We start from the raw sequence: 20,712 nt of genomic DNA, 5'->3' as shown, positions 1-20,712 counted from the left end.
CCTCTTCTGTCTCATATTCTGTTCTTATCACTCTATCCTTTTTTGTTTGTTTGTCTTCCCCTTTCACTACTGCTGTGGTATTTCCCTCTGGGTCTCTCTGTTCCCATTTCTCTAGTTCATTATTGTAATCCCATCCCTTTCTTCTATTCTGTGATGAAGAGCAGAGTGCTTTTCTAATGCAAAAAAAATTTTCAATTCAAATTTGTCAAAAGAATATCTAGAGTCCTGATAAGCAGTCATAATAAATGATTATTAAGTGTGTCTTTGTTAACCTTAAATAACTAAATGAAATCTTCCTCATTAAAATTGATGGTATCTGATACTTTCAACATTTTAATAAGGATCTTAGAACAAATGGAATCTTTAAAAAAAAAAATAAAGGGATAAAAGTTGCTTGTTAAATTCTTATATTTTCTTGCGACAAAATCAGAAGGTATAGCTTTCAAGGAATGATGAGCAATCCTGTATGCAACTGTTTTACTATGTACAGGGGACAGAAATGGAAGTGATATTAAATAATGATATATATACTGCACAAATTGCTGTGGTAATTTATGAATATTAATATGCAATAATTGTCTGACCTTTTTGTGTGACCAAGTCAGTGAGAGGATGATAATCAATAGTGCATCATAAGACTTCCGTAAATAAATACATTGATCTAACTTGGGGCTGCGAGAAGAACAGATAGGGAAATAATACAAGGGCGTCTTATACAAGAATATCTAGGGAACAGGCCAAACTTTTAGGTCATCTCTGTTGTATTGTAAACTTTGTTTTGCAATGCTGGAACGTTTTAGGTCAAAGGATTATAATCAGTTAGAGCCCTGTGAAGATAGGGTCATTTGACAAAATCTACCTAGGGAGGCAGACTGACCCAGAGAGAATGGGGTTTGTTACTATATATGCCCATTGAGAGGTGTTACGTTTGTGTTGGAAACGAAGCCTTTCTTCCTGCACAAAAACAGAGCATACCATCATTCAAGGGATTTCTTGCAGAAGATAAATGGCTCTTCCACAAGGAAGTTCTACTTTTTCTGACTAGAAAGATCTCTCTCCCAAGTATCCCACAGTCTTCTACTCTCCTTTCCTCCCTCCAAGGTTGCCCTGAGTCTGCAGGGGGCAGGCTGCCCCCAGGCTCCAGCCCTGGGGGTTTTAGCCCTGGGGGTTGGTTCTCTTTCTCCCTCTCCCCTAAGTCCAGACCAGAAAACCGGTCTGTGCACAGGGAGGGAGAATTTCCTGGAGCTGGATCCATCCTGCTATGGGACAGGTCTAGCTGCACTGCTTCTGCCTCCTGCTCTATATACCACCCCCAGGTGACCTAGAAAGGTGTGCAGAGTGGGGACCGTTTTTCCACAATGGGAACTGCTGCTGGACTGTTCCCACCGTGGGAAAATCCTCACTGGCTGATTGGTGGGATAGGCAGGAAGGAGGGGCATTCTTCTGGGGCAGGAACTCTCCTGGTGCTCTGGGAGGGCTTCAGCCCTGGGCTTATCTGCCTCCCACTCCTTGCACTCCTCCAGGGTGACCCAGAGGGGTGCATGGATCAAGGGACATTCTCCCATGGTAAAACTCAGGGGCTTTGAAGTGGTTCCTGTTGTGGGAAAAGTGTCTCCTCACCTACTCATCCCACCAGTCAGCTGATTTTTTTAATTCTTAGCACTAGAAACATAGGTCAGGTCTTGGAGTATACATGTATTCCAGCTCTGCAACTAAAGAGCTGCACAGGTGAGCTCTCCAGCCAGGGGGCACTAGAGGGCATTGTTTCTGTGAAATCCTTAGTGCTAGAAATGAATGCCTGCCCATGGCTTTTGTCTACTTTAAAGATGTTTATAGTCTGGACAGTAAAGCTCAAGGGTGCCTATACACATTCAGCAAAACTGCTCCAATGTGCTATAATTACAGCCTGTCAGAGCAGACTTGATCAATTGGGCAAGAATTAATTCATTTAGACTCTTGGGGCATTTATACACGATTAATCAAGTCTGCTGGAGTGTGGTGATTACCATGCTCCAGCAGACTCCAGCATCACATGTATCAGCATCCCTACACTGAAAAATGGCGGTAGGGTGCTTTAACGAAAGTTTGTTCAATGAGCTTTAGTTAAAGCGCTCCTGCCACTATTTTTCAGCACGGGGATGCTGATACACATCATGCTCCAAGTGCTTTAATTAGAGCAGCTCTTACAGCCACTCTAATTAAAGCACAGCTTTCCACACTGCTAGAGCACATGTATAAATGCCCCAAGAGTCTAAACGAATTAGTCCTTGCCCACATCCAGGGGACTACAAACATTGTAGAAAACCAAGCATATCATTTAGAAGTTTTGATTGTTTTTAAGGTATAGTTTTGTTTTTTAAGAGAAGCAAGGGGTTTTGACGATTTTCTTTTTTTCCTGGATCGACTGTATAGTTTGGGGGGGAGATTCTTAAGGTATGCTTTTGTTTTAAATAAAAAATAAGAAAGCTGCTAAGTAGCTGATTACTACTGTTGTAGTACAAGACCGCAGGGCCTGAGCCTAACTCAAAATCTGCTGAGGTCATGGTTAATAAATGGGGACTGCAAATCAGTACCTGATCTGTGTGTGAGAATTGCAGGATTTAATCCTGAAAAAGGGAATAATCCTTGTTGCAAAACTCCCTAAAGCCTTCTGTGTCTGTGAAAGGCACAATATTTCTTGGTTGCAAATAGAAGAAAAAACATTTTCCCCCTACTGACCATATCCTCTACAAATATTCATCCTTATTCCATTCTTAATTGTATTTCAGAAGATTATAGTGAAGATTTTGCAGACGAGGAAGATGCTATTACTCCTTCTAAAAGTGAAAATAATCAAGTTAAACAAACGACAAGATCAGATGATGACTTAAGTGTCCAACGACAGGTATGAATTAATATTTAGATTACTGAATTTTGGTGTGTCATATGTTTGCTATGCTTGAGCAATTTATGTTTGCATATGTTTACAGTCCTGGTGGTAAAGCTTAAAATGCTACATTTTATTCCTTCTTAAAAGTCTGTTACTTTACATGAAGTATTTGAGTTTTATAGAGGTGTGCAAGTGTGCACCATTGTATGTGCATGTGGAATTCACAGCGATGTATAAATATTTTCAGTGTACTAGCATCAGATCTGAAAGAATAGAGGTATTTGAGTATGATGTTCCCTAAAAGAAGGTACACTTCCAGAAGTTTGATATTGATGAATAATATCAAATCTTGATTAATCTGCTTGTTTATTTGTATCTTGTGAATTAAGAATCACAGGTTGCAAGTGTAGTACTGGTATGTGCTGCTAGGTACATCAGCCTGTGGATTGAAGGGGCTTCTCTCCTTTGGAGCTACTGAGTTTTAATGGGATGAATTAAACATTGGTGAGCCTCTATTCTTTAAAGCCAGTGAGTGCTACAGAAGAAGGAAAACATGTATTATGGAGAACTGGAAAAAACTAAGGACCCAGTCTCCTTTTATTTTTCTCTTTTCCACTCTGTCTCCCATATTGTAACTGCACTTGGATAGAATAAATCACTTGGCAAGTAAGTTGCCAACATATTTGTAGAAAGCTAATTGGGACTTTTATATATTGTGACCACTTCACAGAAGGGTCATGCACTTGGTGATTCTAGCCACTTGGGATTCTTTCAGTGAAATGGGAATGCCACAGTGGCATGGAGATGGTGCAGCAGCACTGCACTTGTCCTTTTGCATTCTCTGGCATAGAGATTGAGGTCACAGCAGCTCTCTGATCTAGTTATACCTTTAGGGTCTCTGAGTTTGGTCTGAAGCAACTCTGAGGTTGTCCAGTTTTGGCCAGAGACTGCATTCCTGCATGAACTGACTTATTTGTGAGCAGCATCTATTCTTTCAAAACTGAGTTCAATATGTAGGAAATAACTATAATTGGATATGTTGCTGTTTGTGTGTATGTATGTGTGTACAGTTTACTTACATTCTGCTATCCAAAACAGCCCACGTTCATCTGCAGTTAATGCTTCCTACATTTTTGCAGTTTATTGTTGACTGGTTGGAATGGCTGCACCATATAATGTATAACACTGCCAACTGAAATGTGAAACAATGTGTGTATTAAATTGCATTTACTGATTCTCTTATGCTGTACGGTTTTGTTGCAGTGATGTTTCCCAAAATATAAGCCTTAACGTCTAGTTACTGTCTACCTGTGAGAGGGGAGGGAAAAATGAGTGGGGTGAATCTGTGGGTACACAACGATAATTCTTTTAATTAAAAGATTGAATTACATAGAAATTGCCTATTTATACCTAGATCTGTGTGTGGGTGTGCATTGGTGAGTGGGTTGGAGTGTGTACTCACACCTTTTAATCTTAAATATAAATTTATTTAATTTGTTTTTCAAATTCCTAAGGTAACCGTTCTTCATTGTTTCTATTATTCTGTTATTTAGGAAGAAACACCTGGGATGCTGGCTAAAGGTAAAAACTCAAACCTTCAGCAAGGGTTTTTGTTTTTGTTTTTTTTTTTAATATCAAATCTCTTTGGGTTTGGGTTTTTTTTTGTGCTTTTCTTTAACGTCTGAATTTACCATTTAGAGTCTTGTAATGAAGTGGCCAGAAATAAATCTTCCTATCTAAAATTGTCTGCAATTTTGAATTGTTGTGTCAGTATTCATCCTTTTATACCACAGAAGTAGAGTCATATCACTGAATGGCTGGGTTCTTATATACCAGCTGAGCTTGGTACAAGTCTTTTTCTGATCACCATGAGGCTTTACAGCAGTGGCAGCCAGCCTTTTTTGACAAGTGTGCCACAAATTAGCCCCATACCTCTTCAAGTGTCTCTCTGATCCCCTTCCCCTGACCAATCTGCAGGGGAAAGCTCTGCTTTCTGCTCCCAGCCCTGTGCTCCCTGCCTGAGCTGCTGCTTTGTTTTCTTCCTTAGGAAAGAAATGGGTATTACCTTAAAGATTTGTTTGACAGGCTGAGATGGATTTTCAAGTAAGACTTGAAAAAGATAGCTATGCTCTTCTAATTCAGTTGGTACTTGACAGGGCAAGAGTGACTAAGTAGCTTTGACTGTAAAGGAAAGCAAACAAGGAACTGAAGGGAAAGAAGATGTTGGCTTTAACTGCCTTTCACTTTCTAACGGTGACTACTTGATAATTTGAAATAGTATTTTGGCCATCAGGCTGAAAAGCTTGAACACAGTGGTTTTACATTCTCCTTGTGATATAATTATTCTCATCACGTCAAGGACCCTCCCCCACCTTCCGTGTTGGGTTCTTTCCTCCAGGGTTGAGGTATGTCATCATGGCATGTAGGAAACGGGTATTAACTGCAGGTTGCTTTCTCCATTTTCCCCCCTCAACAAAGTGAAGGAGAACAGAATTGGCAGCTTCCTTCTTCTTTGGTGTCACATAAGATTGTGTATTTGACTGGTCAAAAATACTTGGTCAAATGAATAGTAAAATAATAGCCAAATAATGGTCAAATATTTTAATAATTAATTTATTAGTGCAGTGAAGTTAGAGACTTTAATTTTCAGTATATTAGACACTTATGCTAATTACAAAAAAGTTATTTGACTTAATAGGAAAAATTAAATTAAGTTCTAACTTATGATAGTGTCAGAGTGACATAGCTGTGATGGTCCAGGAATTATGTGAAAGGCAAGGATTTCTTACATTGATATAATTTATTGGCCCAACTGCATAGTTGGGATAGACTTAGACAAGCTTTCCTGCATTTAAAGGGGTGTCTAACTGTATCCCAACTATGCAGTTGGTCCAATAAAAATATCACCCAATGAAATCCTTGTCTCTTGCATTAAATTCTAAGAAGGTGTAATGAATGCTTATTATTATCAGTGTTTATTACTATCGGTGTTAGGTAAGTGTTAATATTATTGATATTCTCTGAACAGCTCTTCTTTCCCTTGGCTTTTATCCTGAAGCCCTAGGGTCATCAGGAACAGTTACAAATTAAAAAAATTAAACAGAATTAAGAATACAGTAACTATACAAGACAAAAGTCTCCGGCCATGTGCTTCCTCAGCCCTGTAGGCCAGGTTGTTCTGTCCAGCCCCCAGTTGCAGAGGCAGGCAACAGAAGCTTAAGGAGAGAGGGGGAGTCCAGGGACACGGGCAGTAGAGCCGAGTAGGGAGTGGTGCCTTGGACCAGGAGCCAGGGAGCCACACATTAAGTCCTCGGGGCCACACGCAGCCAGTTGGACAAAACTGACACAATTCGTTAATGTGAGATAAGGCACTCTGTCAACAACTAAAATGTGAATCGTGACAAGTTTTAGCCAACAACAAAATGCATGTATGTGATAAACAAATGGTAAATGCTTAGCCATCTAACTTATGTTCAAGTATGCTAATGATAAATTTGAAGGCAAAAAGGTCTGTTGGTAGTAACCAACTGAGAGTTCCTCTTATTAGGCCTCATTAAAGGGGCTCATTCACAATCTGATTTATGCAGTAAAGTATGAGAGTGTACATCTCTGTTTTAACACTTGCATTACATGTTACAACATGGTGGAAAAGTAGCAGTTGCCAGATCACAACTCCATCTAGGCAGGCAGGAAGGAATGCAATGTGACTTTGCTTCCCCATTTTGCCAGCCAGCCCAATTGAGCTGCTGTAGAGCAGAATCCAAGGTAAGCCACACAAGGAAAATTGCTGGGCAGCTTTCATCACTTTCTGTTCTGTCTCTGCTTCCCTCTTGCAGTGTGACTCAAGCACAGTTCAGTTCTGCTCTGCTGTTGAGGCAAGCACAAGTAGGCATGCTGCCTATTTACTCATGGAAGATTGCTAGGTGCCATCCTGATGAAAGTGCATTCTTAGGCATCTGTTGAGTCGGAATGGGCAAGATATAATATTATATTAGTGACACTGTTCTTAAGGGCTAAAGTTTGTTTCTCTTTTCTTTTCAGTTGTATTGCTTGATTCACAAGACTCTACTATGGAAGTTCAGAAGGTCTCTGAACAACAGGGTGTAGCTGTGACTGAACATCAAACATCTCAAGAAGTTGCTGAGAGTAAAATGAACAGGAGTGGTAAGGCTGCTCTTTTAATTTATCATACATTTCAGGAGGGAATCTAATGGGTCTAGAGGATTGGTAAAGGGAAATTAATTGTTCCTTTTGAAGTGCCTGTGTGAATTAGGTCTTAATAGTAACCAAAATTTTGGACAAAGGAAAGACAAAAAATTTCTTTTTAGGCTTTTTTCATTTGATTCTTTTATTCAGAAAGGCCAGCTTGTTTGACAGCTGGAGTTTAAGTTTTAAACTTATTTCTTTTCTTAATGGCTGCTGACTGCATTTGCCTTCAAATGCTGTCAGACAACTTGTCTGTAGAAGTTACCGGCAGATACAGCAGCTAAAATTTCATAGATTTATAGACATTAGGGCTGGAAGGGACCTCGTAAGATCATCAGGTCCAGCCCCCTGCCCATAGGGCAGGAAGTCTGCTAGGGTCAAAGGATCCCAACACTATAAGCATCCAAATGTTTCTTAAAAGTGTTCAGAGTAGGTGATTGCACCACCTCTGGAGGGAGTCTATTCCAGGCCTTGGGGGCTCGGGCAGTAAAGAAGTTTTTCCTTACATCCAGCCTGAAACAGTCTTGCAGGAGTTTGTGACAGTTGGACCTTGTCATCCCTTGGGGTGCTCTAGTCAACAGGCGTTCCTCCAGATTCTGATGTACACCCATTATGTACTTATAGGCTGCCACCAAGTCACCCCTGAGCCTGCGCTTCTTCAGGCTGACAAGTTCCATGGCTCGCAGCCTCTCTTCATATAAAGCCTGTTTTCTTGTCCTTTGATCATGCGCGTGGCTCTCCTCTTGACTCTTTCAAGCTTCTCCACATCCTTGCTGAATTGTAGAGCCCAGAATTAGATACAGTACTCCAACTGCAGCCTCACCAAGGCCGAGTACAGCTGGCAGATGGCATCCTTGGTCTTGCTTTAGGTGCATTGATGGATGCAAACCAGAGTTTTGTTCACTTTGTCAGCTGTGATATCACATTGGTGGCTCATGTTCATCTTGTGATCAGTCATGACCCCCAAGTCTCTTTTGGTCGTGGTGCTAGTGAGTGTAGCATTGCCGAGCTGATAAGTGTGATGTGGGGTTCCCCCCCCACCCCACCCCCCTCAAAGTAGAGCACTTTGCATTTTTCCATATTGAATGCCATCAGGTTTTCATCCACCCACCTTCCAAGCCTATCGAGTTCGGCCTCGATCACCTGCCTATCCTCAAGTTTGGATGCACTTCCCCCAAAGTTTGGTGTCAACAGTGAACTTAGCCAGTCTGCTTCTGGCTCCAAGTCCAGATTGTTTATAAAGATGTTAAAGAGTACAGGTCCAAGAATGGAGCCTCGGGTGATACCACTGGTTACCGAGTGCCATGTTGAGTCGGTTCCGTTAACTAACACTCTCTGGGTCCGACCTCAGAGCCAGTTCCCCAGCCATCGGACTGTAGTGTAGTTTAATAGTGCTTGGCTGTGTTGTGAGAGGTAAATGACAAAATAGATCAAGAAAATGCTACATTACGAAGACCTAGGTAAAATATATAATGCCTAAATCCACGCTACACATATGTTGATACTGTCTGCTAACAAAGCATTCTTTTAATTTGTACGCCATATTGGGAGATGTAAATTATTACGTTTCCTTGCATTTTCTCATTATTTTGTCACAGTGTTTTGTTACTAGCTGGTAACAGACCAAGCTAAGAACTAAAACATAAGTTTCCAGTCTGCTGAATTTACTAATTGTTTCTCTAATGGATTTCATGTTGGCTACATCTTATGGTAATGTTAATTTCCTGCAGGTGTTTCCTGTGTGCAAACTAACAGTGACATTGAAGCATTACATCAGGCATATTATCATATTGATCAGTCTTTAGGAGACACAGATGAACAAAGAATTCATATCGGTGTAATGGAAAATATAGAATGCTTTGTCCAGGATGGTTCACAAAATAATGAAGCTGGTGCAAAAAATGCTTCAACTACTGAATCAGGTAAATCATAAGGAAGTTGCTTCACATTTTGTTATGAAAATGGTGTATTCAAATTCTGTGGATAAAGCCATTGTAGGCATTTGCCATTCTAAATATAACCTTATTTTATTTTGCACATGAAATCCAAAGATAGAATGAATCTTCAACACGTTAATCTCCACTTGTCCCAGATAGAGGTATTAACCATATTAGTGATATTATAACATGTTTGTTTTTGGATGATTTAGCGATGAACCTCCTCTGAGTAAAGGAGTTAAATTAGGTGTGACCTCTCATGACCCTTTCCATATTGTTCTCTGATGTCTCTACTACAGCTTGGAAGTGTTGTGCGGATTCATGATCTAGAATAGCAAAGAGGGTGAAAACTACATAGATTGAGAGGGTGAAAAGCCAGGGTGCATGTTTGTAGCAAAGATTGCATAGATTTCATAGACATTAGGGCTGGAAGGGACCTTGGAAGATCATCGAGTCCAGCCCCCTGCCCAAGGGGCATAAAATCTGGTGCTTCTGCCTTTTAGGTAACTACCTTTCTGGCACCTAAAGACATCTAGGTTAATGAAAAAATCCTTCCAAAAGTAGTTTTAATGAGGCAGACATTAACAGGCTAAGTTCTGCTTGTAAATGAGTGAATTAAGTTATTCCAGATTTACACCATTATAGCCAAAAGCAGAATTTGACTCAGCATTGCTTTCATTGGCTTTTAAGGGAGTTCAATCTAATGTATTTATTACTCTTTCCTTTTTTTCCCCTCTACAATAATCAGTGTGTTTGCTCAACATTTACTGAAGTAAACTGTTGCTTACAAAAAATTAAGGTTTAACTGTGCCCTGCCTTCTACTTAAAGTAGTTTGTAACATTGACTGTTCAATATTTTATATAGTCATTAATCAAAATGATACCTCTTTGGTTTATTTGGGGCTTACATAGATTATCATTATAACTTCTGAAGGGTTGCGTGTAGTTTTTGGAAAGCACAGTTAAAAAATTACTTGTTCTAATACTTCTAGGTCTGAAGGTTCATTTCTTTTGACAAATGTTTCTTTTTTACCATCACTCAAATAAACACCAGTGGAGATCTTGGAATCTGTCTGTTGCCAGGTTAAATGTTAAAAAATTGCTTAAAAATACTTTTTACAAGTAGATCATGTGAAATTTTTGACATATGCTAATTTAATGCACTTGTTTCAATGTATTGTGTGTTATTTATCTCTCTCAATGAGAACTGAACTTTTAAAAATAATGTCTTTTATCATTTTATATCTTCTTTTTTAGATTTACCTACTATAGAAGAGTTAATGAAACCTATTAAAGCAGATTCATCGTATGCCAGAGGCTTTGACCTGGAGTCTATAAGGTATTTATTTCAGGAAATACATATTTAAATATCTTAATATCTGTGAATTATTTGTGAACACTTCCTTTCAAAACAGCTCAGCTTGTTTTCCAGTCAGGAGTCTAGGTCCTATTGTACTAAATGTCTTGGTTCTGTGCTATTTGTACTGATCTGTACAAATATCTATTTTTAGTTGACCTGACCATTTTTGAAAATGAGATGCATTTGCAGTAGACTTTCTATTAGTTAATATTGTTTTGGTGTCTTGAAAGTGACCTTTGCAGACACAAGCAGTTTTCATCTGGCATCTAAAAAAGCATTGCATTTGTGTTGCTCTTAAAAAAAATATATAGGCAAAGAGCAAAAGTCTTGTTACTTATATACATTTTTGTTTCTTTTCCCGTGTAGCAGAATGAAACCAGCAGACAGCAAAGCAGATGAATGTGTCAGCCATTTGCCATTTAAAGAGAACCAATATGATACAGATGTAGAGAAACAAAGTTTAGATGTTTTGTTTAAAGAACATAATAAAGAAGAGAACAATTTTCTGTGGGCAGCTGTAAATGATGGTAGTGAAAGTAGCAATCAAAAAAGGACTGAGAGAGAAGTCCAGACTGAGAGAGTGCAGCTCAACATACTGAGACAAAAGTTAGCACAAAATTCTATCCTGTTGCGTCAAGATGAAAAAATGAATCAAGTAAGTAATATTTAGTTATCTTTTTTTATTAAAAAAAACTTTTTAAATTCCTATATATGTTGAATGATAGTTTGAAGGTTGCTTTTACAAAAATAATTGCCTAGGAAAGTTTCCCCCCATCCCCAAGTTTAGAGTCTAGCTTTAATTTGACTTCTCCCAAATATCTTTACTACCTACTCACTTGGGATCATGACTTCAAGATTTAATGCCATTTTCCAAGATGAACATAATAGATCTTTTCTAATCTGCATGTGGGGCATCTTCTGCTCGCTATCTTTAAAATAGTAGAATTTTTCTAGAAATACATGTTGTTCATATGGTTTGATTAGGATTATCATTTTCTCCTCATCAGGAGTCTTATTTCTGTTTTTTTTAAAGATGACTTTGGTAACTCATCCAATATCCTGTTAATGTAGTAAAAGTGGCCTGCAGGTTATACTTAAAGATTAATGTGGTTTTTGCAAAAAATTTCTTCTACACAGGCACATCTGTCCAGCTCTTGGAAGCATGATGGATTACAATCAGTGACCAATAAACAAACAGTGTACAAGAACACTAGAAATACTGCTTCTTTACATAAGAGGAAATCTGTATATGGAGCAGTTAGAAGTTCTGGATATGGTAAATCCATTTCACCTTTAAAACAACTTTCCACAACTATTGAAAAGAAAACATCAAAAGATGCTTTCAGAAGGACAAGTTTAAAAGCTAAATCACCTGCAGATAAAGCAAAGCCCAAAGGTAATACATAACAATGTTTTTTATACACAATTCTGTCTTCTTTTAAAATATCAGAGATGTCACTTCTAGAAGCTAGAGAGCTTTGAGGTTTGTGTGTGTTTGCTTTTGTTGTTCATTTGTTTGCATTATATGCAAAATAGAGGCAATCTCTTTTGGAAAGCAAAAGGTATTAGATTGCAATGTCCTGGCATTTGTTGTTTGCCTTCTGTCCTCCAGATGCTATGGATACTATGCTGTTTCAGTTAACATGCCTAAGTGGCAGTTGCTGAGCCATGTAAATTCTTTTTTTTTTTTTTTTTTTGACACATAGACATAGTTTGCAATTCAGCTCTGAGTGCAACAGTGCCTGCATGGGCATTTATATGCCCTGTATAGCTGCATTCTGGCCAGGCAGAATATGGAGTGTTGTACGTTTACTAGATACATTTTAAAGATCAGAGAAGCCCTGAAATTTCAGCCACACAAAACCTCATGACTAGTGGGTGTTAAATGGAAGTGGAGGACATGAGGCTTACCTGTTTTAGCTTGCTAGCTTAATGAATTAGGGCACTCATCCCGGAAGTGAGAGATCCAGATTCTAAGCTCACCTTATCCAGAGGGTTTTGAGTCTGCATCTCCTGCTTCTCTGAACTGTACTCTAATCACCAGGCCACATATTAGGTATTACCCAGACTGCTCTCCAGCCCTCACTTTTGAAGCTGGATCCCTAGACACCCAAAAAAGGGAGATAAATGGGTCTAGATAGAAGAAATCTACATATGAAAGGTACATGATTCAGTGAGCTGGATACTGCTCTGCATTGGAAATGACCCTGAGTATTAGCCTGGGTCCTTGACCCTCATGGGACAGAAATTTTCCTCCATCCATTTTTATCCCTTGAATATTAAAGGTAAGGTACAGTAGCTGACTTTTACAAAGAGGACTGGAGGGCTGAGTTTTCCTCTTCCTACTTCTCCAGTTTGGCACTAAGCAGGTATGCATGTCCAGCAATTCTGTTTTTCCAGAGGGTAAAATCAAATCTAAAGTTGTGCTTAAATGCAAAAAAAAATACTTGTGTGACTGGATAACTGCCAGTTAGCTGTATAAAGTGATATAGGATTCTTCCCTGAAGGCACAAACACCTGCCATCAATTCAGAGATTTTTTTGGCAATCATGTACTGTAATACATCAATAGATACAGCAAGCTCCTGTATTATGAGGTGCAAAATCATAAAGAGCTTAATGCATGTTTCTTGTCACTCAGTGTCAAGTTGTTAGTCATAGAATAGTCAAGTTGTTCATAGAATAGATGCTGTGTATTACTACAGGGTCTATTTCTAGAATTGCTTTAATCCATAGCAAAGCTGTTTTTCTGTTATATCCTCAAACATGGAGTGAATGGCTAGTTTTTTTTTCCAAAAAAAATATAATAATAATGAATTGAATTAAGTGGTTCACTCTTCAAAGGATGTTTCATTATTTTGCTGTCTGGCCTACAGACCTGTCTTGTTATTACTAGATAAAGGATTTGTATGCAAATATACGTTTTTCTGGCTGTGCAGGCTATCAACACTTTAACTGAAATGCTATTCTTATAAAAAAGCTTCAAATATATATGTTTTATAGTGTATGTTGAGGCATATTTGAAGAGTTTGTGCATGATGTTAATGCATAACAGCATGTTTCCATTTTGAAGGAAAAAATACTTTTTTCAAGGGTTTTCAAAAAAAAAAAGCAGCTTTACACTTCATTATGCTAGCCTGTTGTGTACGTTGTCCCCACTGTCTACATAATTTTATATTTCCCCCAATTTTACAACATGGGCATTTTTAGCTGAAAGGCCTCAAAATATTGCACAACATGTAATGCAGATTAAGCCTGTTTTAGTTTTGGTTCGTTCCACTTGGATACTCTTGCTTCCTAGTAGATACTGACAAGAGTCCCTTAAGCCTTCTGGGTTCCATCCCTTTGGAGCTCTCAGGAAGGAGCTGCTGTTCTCCCTTGGGACCTGTTAGACCACTATGCTTATGTGAATGTCCATATTGAGTTTTCAGCTGTCAGTGTGAAAAAAAAAACGTATTCGTCAAGGCACCACTGAGGATGCAGCACTACAAAGAAGTTCTGCCTGATAGGCCCTTGCCACTAGTTCATACTGAACTGTTGGGGATCTTGGCTAAGTGCAGCATTATTTTTTGCTCCACATTTTAAAGCTCTAAAAAATAGTGTAAGCTCCACCAATGACCACTGAAAAACTTGGAAAAAATTCTAGTGGCATTTTGTGAACATAACACATTGTTACCAAAGTGAAAACTTTTAAATATTATGAATTTTTTAATACAGTGAAATTTAAAGTGCATGTTTCGCCATTTTAGGACATAAATGCATGCATATTGTAGGTATCTTTTTTGTATATAAATACAGGTTTCCCTTGCTTTATGTGGTACGTGCAATCCTGGAAAATGGCACAAAACTCAAATTCACATAAAGGAAACCTACTTTACAGTGTATCGAATAGGGGTATGTTCCAAGACCTCAACTGTACTGACCCCCAGACCCATTTCTACCACTTTTACAAGACAATTTTGGTACTCTCCAACAGCAGACAGTACACACAAGCACAGGGCACTATCATAATGGGGATGGCAACTACAGAAGCACGTGTTGCAGACAACGAGCAAGGAGCACAGATTTACACAGAAAACTATGTTTTGGTGCTCGTCACTCCCACAGTGCACCATGCAGGGCAGCTGACTGTGGGTTTCCACCAAGCAGATTGCATAAGAGTGAATTTACCTCTCATATAACAAATTTTTGATCTCAAAAGGGTCATTGCATGAGAGCGACTTCACACATACAGAACCCACATAAAGCAAAGGAAACCTGTACTAGTTCTAGTTATTACTGTTATTTTAGATAGTTCTGTGTGGGTGTTCTCTAAATATAAAGAAGCATTGCATAAAGGGTTCCATTTCATCTCCAGTCATCCCCTCATTTGATACAAAGTTTAAATTAATATATTAAAATGTTAAATAATTATTTTAAATGCTTAAATGTAGAGCATCTAAAGCATTAGCCAAAACTATTGATGGATTACATGAATATAGTTCATAGTGGGGTTAGAGTGGTGGTATACCATCGTAGTCCAGGAAATATACAACAGAGATGAGAATTACAGTTGGTCCAATAAAAGATATCACAAAAAAAAACCCTTGCCACATGAACACACCTTGACTTTTCAAAAGCATGAAAATACCACATTTTACATACAAGTTACAAGTGTATGCTACTATTCGCATTAGTTTTGTAGCCTGAAAGCACACTGTCTTTTTTTTCAATATAACACCGAATGAATTTTGTGTTCTCTTTTCCTTCCAAAATGAAGAAACATTATTTACTACTAGGGTAATATCTGCAGTAAAGGAACCAGCTTCTAAAAAGGGTATTAATGTGGTTACATCTGACCACTCAGCTATAAAAGACCTTGGGCAGCAGATGAAGGATGTGGATTCCTGTGTGCAGTTTCAACGTGTAAGTGCAGCAATTATTTCTTATGATTCTAGCACCTACAAGTAACAATTTATATCACGTTTTGATTTTTTTTAATAAAAGTGTTATACTGAAAATGCACTACCTTCTATGACTATTATTAAAAATAGCACTGCAGTACTAAAGCGGTTTAACTTAGATAACAGTTCTAAAGAAAACTGTATAAATTATCTGTGTAAGTCAGTATCTTTATTCTTTGTATTTAGTACTTGGTTGTTGTGTTTTGAGAGCATGTAACAGTATCTTATGATTTCAAATGAAAAAATGATTTAATTGACAAGACAGTGAAGAGTTTTTTGCTCCTCCCTTCACCTTATTCAGACAGGGAGTAGACAGCCAAGAGTTAACTAATATTAATTCTTTAACTGAATTAAGTGAATTTGTATCCAGCATCGGTGTAGACCTTGTAAAGGAACACACTTTGAGAGGCTGGACACCTTCAAGTCAGCTGGTCCTGACAGATTGCACCCCAGAGCACTTATGGACCTGGCAGGCGTCATAGCCCAGCCACTGGCAAAGATATTCAAAAACTCCTGGCGCTCGGGTGAAGTACCTGAAGATTGGAAGAAGGCCAATGTGGTGCCCATCTTCAAGAAAGAGATGAAAGTAGATCTGGGGAACTACAGGCCAATCAGCTGGACCTCAATCCCTAGAAAGATTCTGGAAAAAAATTATCAAAGAGACCATTCTTGACAAGCTGGCTGATGGCAACATCCTGAGGGACAGCCAGCACGGGTTTGTTGCAGGTAGGTCTTGCCTGACCAATCTCATCTCCTTCTATGACTGGGTGACGTATCACCTGGACAAGGGAGAAGAGATTGACATCATATATCTTGACTTTAAAAAAGCCTTTGATCTGGTGTCCCATGGTCTCCTCATGGAAAAACTGGTCAACTGTGGCCTCAGCTACATCACAGTCCAATGGCTGGGGAATTGGCTCTGAGGCTGGACCCAAAGAGTGGTGGTCAACGGAAGCGAATCATCATGGCACCCCGTGACGAGTGGTGTCCAGCAAGGCTCTGTCCTTGGACCTGTTCTCTTTAATGTCTTTATTAACAATGTGGACACTGGTGTCAGTAGTGGACTCATAGATTCATGGATTCATAGATGTTAGGGCCGGAAGGGATCTCAATAGATCATCGAGTCTGACCCCCTGCATAGGCAGGAAAGAGTGCTGGGTCTAGATGACCCCAGCTAGATGGTTATCTAACCTCCTCTTGAAGACCCCCAGGGTAGGGGAGAGCACCACCTCCCTTGGGAGCCCGTTCCAGACCTTGGCCACTCGAACTGTGAAGAAGTTCTTCCTAAGGTCTGGAACGGGCTCCCAAGGGAGGTGGTGCAAGGTCTGGAACGGGCTCCCAAGGGAGGTGGTGCAAGGTCTGGAACGGGCTCCCAAGGGAGGTGGTGCTCTCCCCTACCCTGGGGGTCTTCAAGAGGAGGTTAGACGAGTATCTAGCCGGGGTCATTTAGACCCAGCACTCTTTCCTGCTTATGCAGGGGGTCGGACTTGATGATCTATTGAGGTCCCTTCCGACCCTAACATCTATGAATCCATGAATGTCCAATCTAAATCTGCTCTCTGCTAGCTTGTGGACATTATTTCTTGTAACCCCCGGGGGCGCCTTGGTGAATAAATACTCACCAATTCCCTTCTGTGCCCCCGTGATGAACTTATAGGCAGCCACAAAGTCGCCTCTCAAACTTCTCTTGTGGAGGCTGAAAAGGTCCAGGTTCTCTAGTCTCTCCTCGTAGGGCTTGGTCTGCAGGCCCTTAACCATACGAGTGGCCCTTCTCTGGACCCTCTCCAGGTTATCTGCATCCCTCTTGAAGTGCGGCACCCAGAATTGCACGCAGTACTCCAACTGCGGTCTGACCAGCGCCCAATAGAGGGGAAGTATCACCTCCTTGGACCTATTCATCATGCATCTGCTGATGCACGATGAAGTGCCATTGGCTTTTCTGATGGCTTCGTCACACTGCCGACTCATGTTCATCTTGGAGTCCACTAGGACTCCAAGATCCCTTTCCACTTCCGTGCCACCCAGCAGGTCATTTCCTAGGCTGCAGGTGTGCTGGACATTTTTCCTCCCTAGGTGCAGCACTTTGCATTTCTCCTTGTTGAACTGCATTCTGTTGTTTTCTGCCCACTTGTCCAACTGTCCAGGTCTGCCTGCAGCTGTTCCCTGCCCTCCGGCGTGTCCACTTCTCCCCATAGCTTTGTGTCATCTGCAAACTTGGACAGAGTACATTTCACTCCCTCGTCCAAGTCGCTGATGAAGACGTTAAAGAGTATCGGTCCAAGGACCGAGCCCTGCGGGACCCCACTACCCACACCCTTCCAGGTTGAAGCCAACCCATCCACCACGACTCTCTGGGTGCGACCGTCCAGCCAATTCGCCACCCACCAGACTGAGTAGTCATCCAAGTCACAGCCTCTTAACTTGTTCACCAGTATGGGGTGGGATACCGTATCGAAGGCCTTCCTGAAGTCTAAGTATACGACATCCACCCCTCCTCCTGTGTCCGGGCATTTCATAACCTGGTCATAAAAAGAGACTAGATTGGTCAGGCACGATCTGCCTGCCACGAACCCGTGCTGGTTTCCCCTCAGCATAATTTGTCCTGCTGGGCTCTCGCGTATGTGAGCCTTGATAATTTTTTCAAAGACTTTGCCAAGGATGGAGGTGAGACTGACTGGCCTATAGTTGCCCGGGTCCTCCTTCCTCCCCTTCTTGAAAATGGGGACCACATTGGCCCTTTTCCAGTCCTCCGGGACTTGGCCTGTGCGCCACAAGCATTCAAATATTCCCGCCAGTGGCTCTGCACTGATGTCGGCCAGTGCCTTCAGCACCCTCGGATGGAGCTCATCCAGGCCTGCCGACTTAAAGGCATCCAGTTCTTCCAAGTGACTCTGTACCATCTCAGGGTCTACGTATGGAAGTCTGGCGCCTTGCTGCTGCCTCTCTACAACCCCAGTGAGAGACTTGTGCCCCTCGCTTAGGAACACTGAGTCAAAGAACTCGTTGAGGAGTTCAGCCTTGTCCCCCCAGTCCATCACCGATTGTTTCTGCCCATTTAGCAGGGGTCCTATTCCACCCTGGGCCTTCCTTTTACTCCCTATAGATCTAAAAAACAATTTCTTGTTGTCCTTTACTTGAGATGCCATCCTCAGCTCAATGGTAGCTTTGGCCCGTCTAACTGCCTCCCTACAAGCGCGAGCAGAGGAGGTACATTCGTCTTTGATGATTTCTCCGTTTCCACTTTTTATGTGCTCCCCTTTTGGCCCTTAGGTTGCCCTGGATTTCTGCAGTCAGCCAGGGAAGCCTCCTGGCCCCTTTCCCTCTTTTACCCCGCGTGGGGATCGTCTTGCTTTGTGCCCGAAGGATCGTTTCCTTAAGGCACAGCCACCCTTCTTGGGCTCTCATCATGTCAAAAGTCCTACTCTGCAGTGCATCCTTGACTAATCGCCTGAGTTCACTTAAATCAGCTTTCCTAAAATCTAGTACTTTCACCCTACTAGTTACCTTACCCACTTGACGTCTTATGGTGAATTCTATTATTAAGTGATCGCTGTCCCCCAGATGGCTTCCGATCTGTAGGTCCCCTACCATGTCATCCCCTGTTGCCAATACCAGATCCAGTATGGCATTCCCCCTAGTGGGACCGTGTACCTCCTGTGTCAGGTGGAGGTCCTGTACACAGGTTAGAAACCTGCGTGAGCGGTGGGACTTTGCCGTCTGTGTCTCCCAGCAGATGTCTGGGTAGTTTAGGTCCCCCATGACTACCGCCTCTTTAGCTTTTATGGTCTCTGAGAGCTGCCTCAGGAGCCCCGAATCTATTTCTTACCCTTGATGTGGGGGTCTGTAGCAGACCCCTACCACCAAATCCCTTTCTCCTTGCCCCCCCATGAAGCCTAACCCACAATCCTTCTACTTCCTCATCCTTGGATTCTGTCTTGATGAGGGTTGACGTATATTGCTCATTGACATAGAGCGCAACCCCTCCCCCTTTTTTCCTCACCCTGTCCTTTCTGTACAATCTATAACCCTCAATATGTACCACTCAGTCGTGGGACGAATCCCACCAGGTTTCCGTTAGCCCTACTAAGTGGTAGGTGTTTTGTGCAAGCAGGAGCGCTAGTTCATCCTGCTTGTTCCCCATGCTCCTAGCATTAGTATATAGGCACTTGAGCCCTGCAACAGGTGCCTTTGCTGCCCCCCCGCTCCGAGTCCCAAGGGGCCCCTTATTTCTTACCTCCTCGTTTCTTACCTGTGCTGTAGTGCTGGCCGTCCCATGTCTTGCAGGTTTCCAGTGTTCTCCTTCAGGCTGGGCTGTCCTTGTGGGTGCCACATGGTTTGGTGGTCCACAGCTTCCCCCGCCCTCATCTTCCCCTCCCCCCAGCGAGCCTAGTTTAAAGCCCGCTGGAGGAGATCCGCCAACCTAGAAGAAAACACACGCTTACCTTTGGGGGACAGGTGAAGCCCATCCCAACTGAGCATGTCCCTCGTCATGATGTGCGGGTCATTGTCCAGGAAGCCGAAGCCTGCCTCAAGACACCACTGCCGAAGCCGCCAGTTGGTCTCTCGGATGCAGTTCTCCTACCATCTTCCACGTCCGTTCACTGGTAGGATGGAAGAGAATACCACCTGTGCACCGAACTCCTTCAGCACGCCGCCCAGAGCACTGTAGTCCGCCATCAGGTGATCGGGGGTTCTCCTGGCTGCATCATTAGTACCCACATGGACTAGGACCTTGGGATAGTAATCGGTGGGCTTGATCCTGGCCTGGATTACCTCCTTCACATCCCGAATCTTTGCTCCGGGCAGGCAGTATACCTCTCGTGTTGAGGGGTCCTGGCGACAGATGGGCCCTTCCGTACCTCTCAGGATGGAGTCGCCTATGACGAGCACTCGTCGCCTCCTCCTCTGGGTCCGCTTGGATCTCTTAACCTGTTTGCAGCGTGAAGAATGTGGTGTTTCTTCCTGCCCAAGGGTTTCCTCCTCCCCTTCCATCTCCTGCAGGGTCGCCAGGGCCTCGTACCTGTTCTCCAGTTGGACTGGAGGAACTGGTACCTGTTCGCTGCGAGCAGCTCCGGTCCTGGATGTGACCGTCTGCCACTCTGCTGTGGAAGGCATTCCCCGGACTGCTTCTTCCTTCGGTGCCTGGTCCTGCAGGGAAAGGAAATAACTGTTAATTTCATCCTCCGCCTCCCTGATATCCCTCAGCCTGCTAACCTCCTCCCAGAGCTCCCTCACCTGCGCCTCCAGATCCCTAAGACGGGCACCTGCCGGACAGGTGTGGGAGCCCCCAATCTCTACCCCCCCCCCCAGCCCTGCTGGGGATCCCCCGCAGGCCAGGAGGTAGGGGGACATCAGCTCCCCCATGGGCTCGGTCTGGGTGGAGGCCTCAGACCAGCCC

At 42.1% G+C, this 20,712-nt stretch overlaps 1 protein-coding gene across 4 annotated transcripts in view; it reads left to right on the top strand.

Annotated features, from left to right (window-relative positions):
* CEP162 (centrosomal protein 162) overlaps window positions 1–20,712 on the top strand; it is a 77,297-nt gene that overhangs the window by 28,163 nt on the left and 28,422 nt on the right. For 3 of the 4 annotated variants that reach the window (XM_019496856.2, XM_019496857.2, XM_019496859.2), the window contains 8 exons: window positions 2,769–2,884; window positions 4,423–4,450; window positions 6,911–7,033; window positions 8,806–8,997; window positions 10,270–10,351; window positions 10,739–11,027; window positions 11,510–11,768; window positions 15,131–15,276. In XM_019496856.2, coding sequence (XP_019352401.1) covers window positions 2,769–2,884; window positions 4,423–4,450; window positions 6,911–7,033; window positions 8,806–8,997; window positions 10,270–10,351; window positions 10,739–11,027; window positions 11,510–11,768; window positions 15,131–15,276 — 1,235 coding nt within the window. The remainder of the gene's footprint in view (window positions 1–2,768; window positions 2,885–4,422; window positions 4,451–6,910; window positions 7,034–8,805; window positions 8,998–10,269; window positions 10,352–10,738; window positions 11,028–11,509; window positions 11,769–15,130; window positions 15,277–20,712) is intronic. The other variant, XM_019496858.2, reaches the window with a different exon arrangement.

The sequence above is a fragment of the Alligator mississippiensis genome, chromosome 1, assembly GCF_030867095.1.
Source record: "Alligator mississippiensis isolate rAllMis1 chromosome 1, rAllMis1, whole genome shotgun sequence".
Classification (NCBI taxonomy): Eukaryota; Metazoa; Chordata; order Crocodylia; family Alligatoridae; genus Alligator; species Alligator mississippiensis.
The sequence above is the reverse complement of the archived record's forward strand: the minus strand, read 5'-3'. Positions and strand labels throughout refer to the sequence as shown.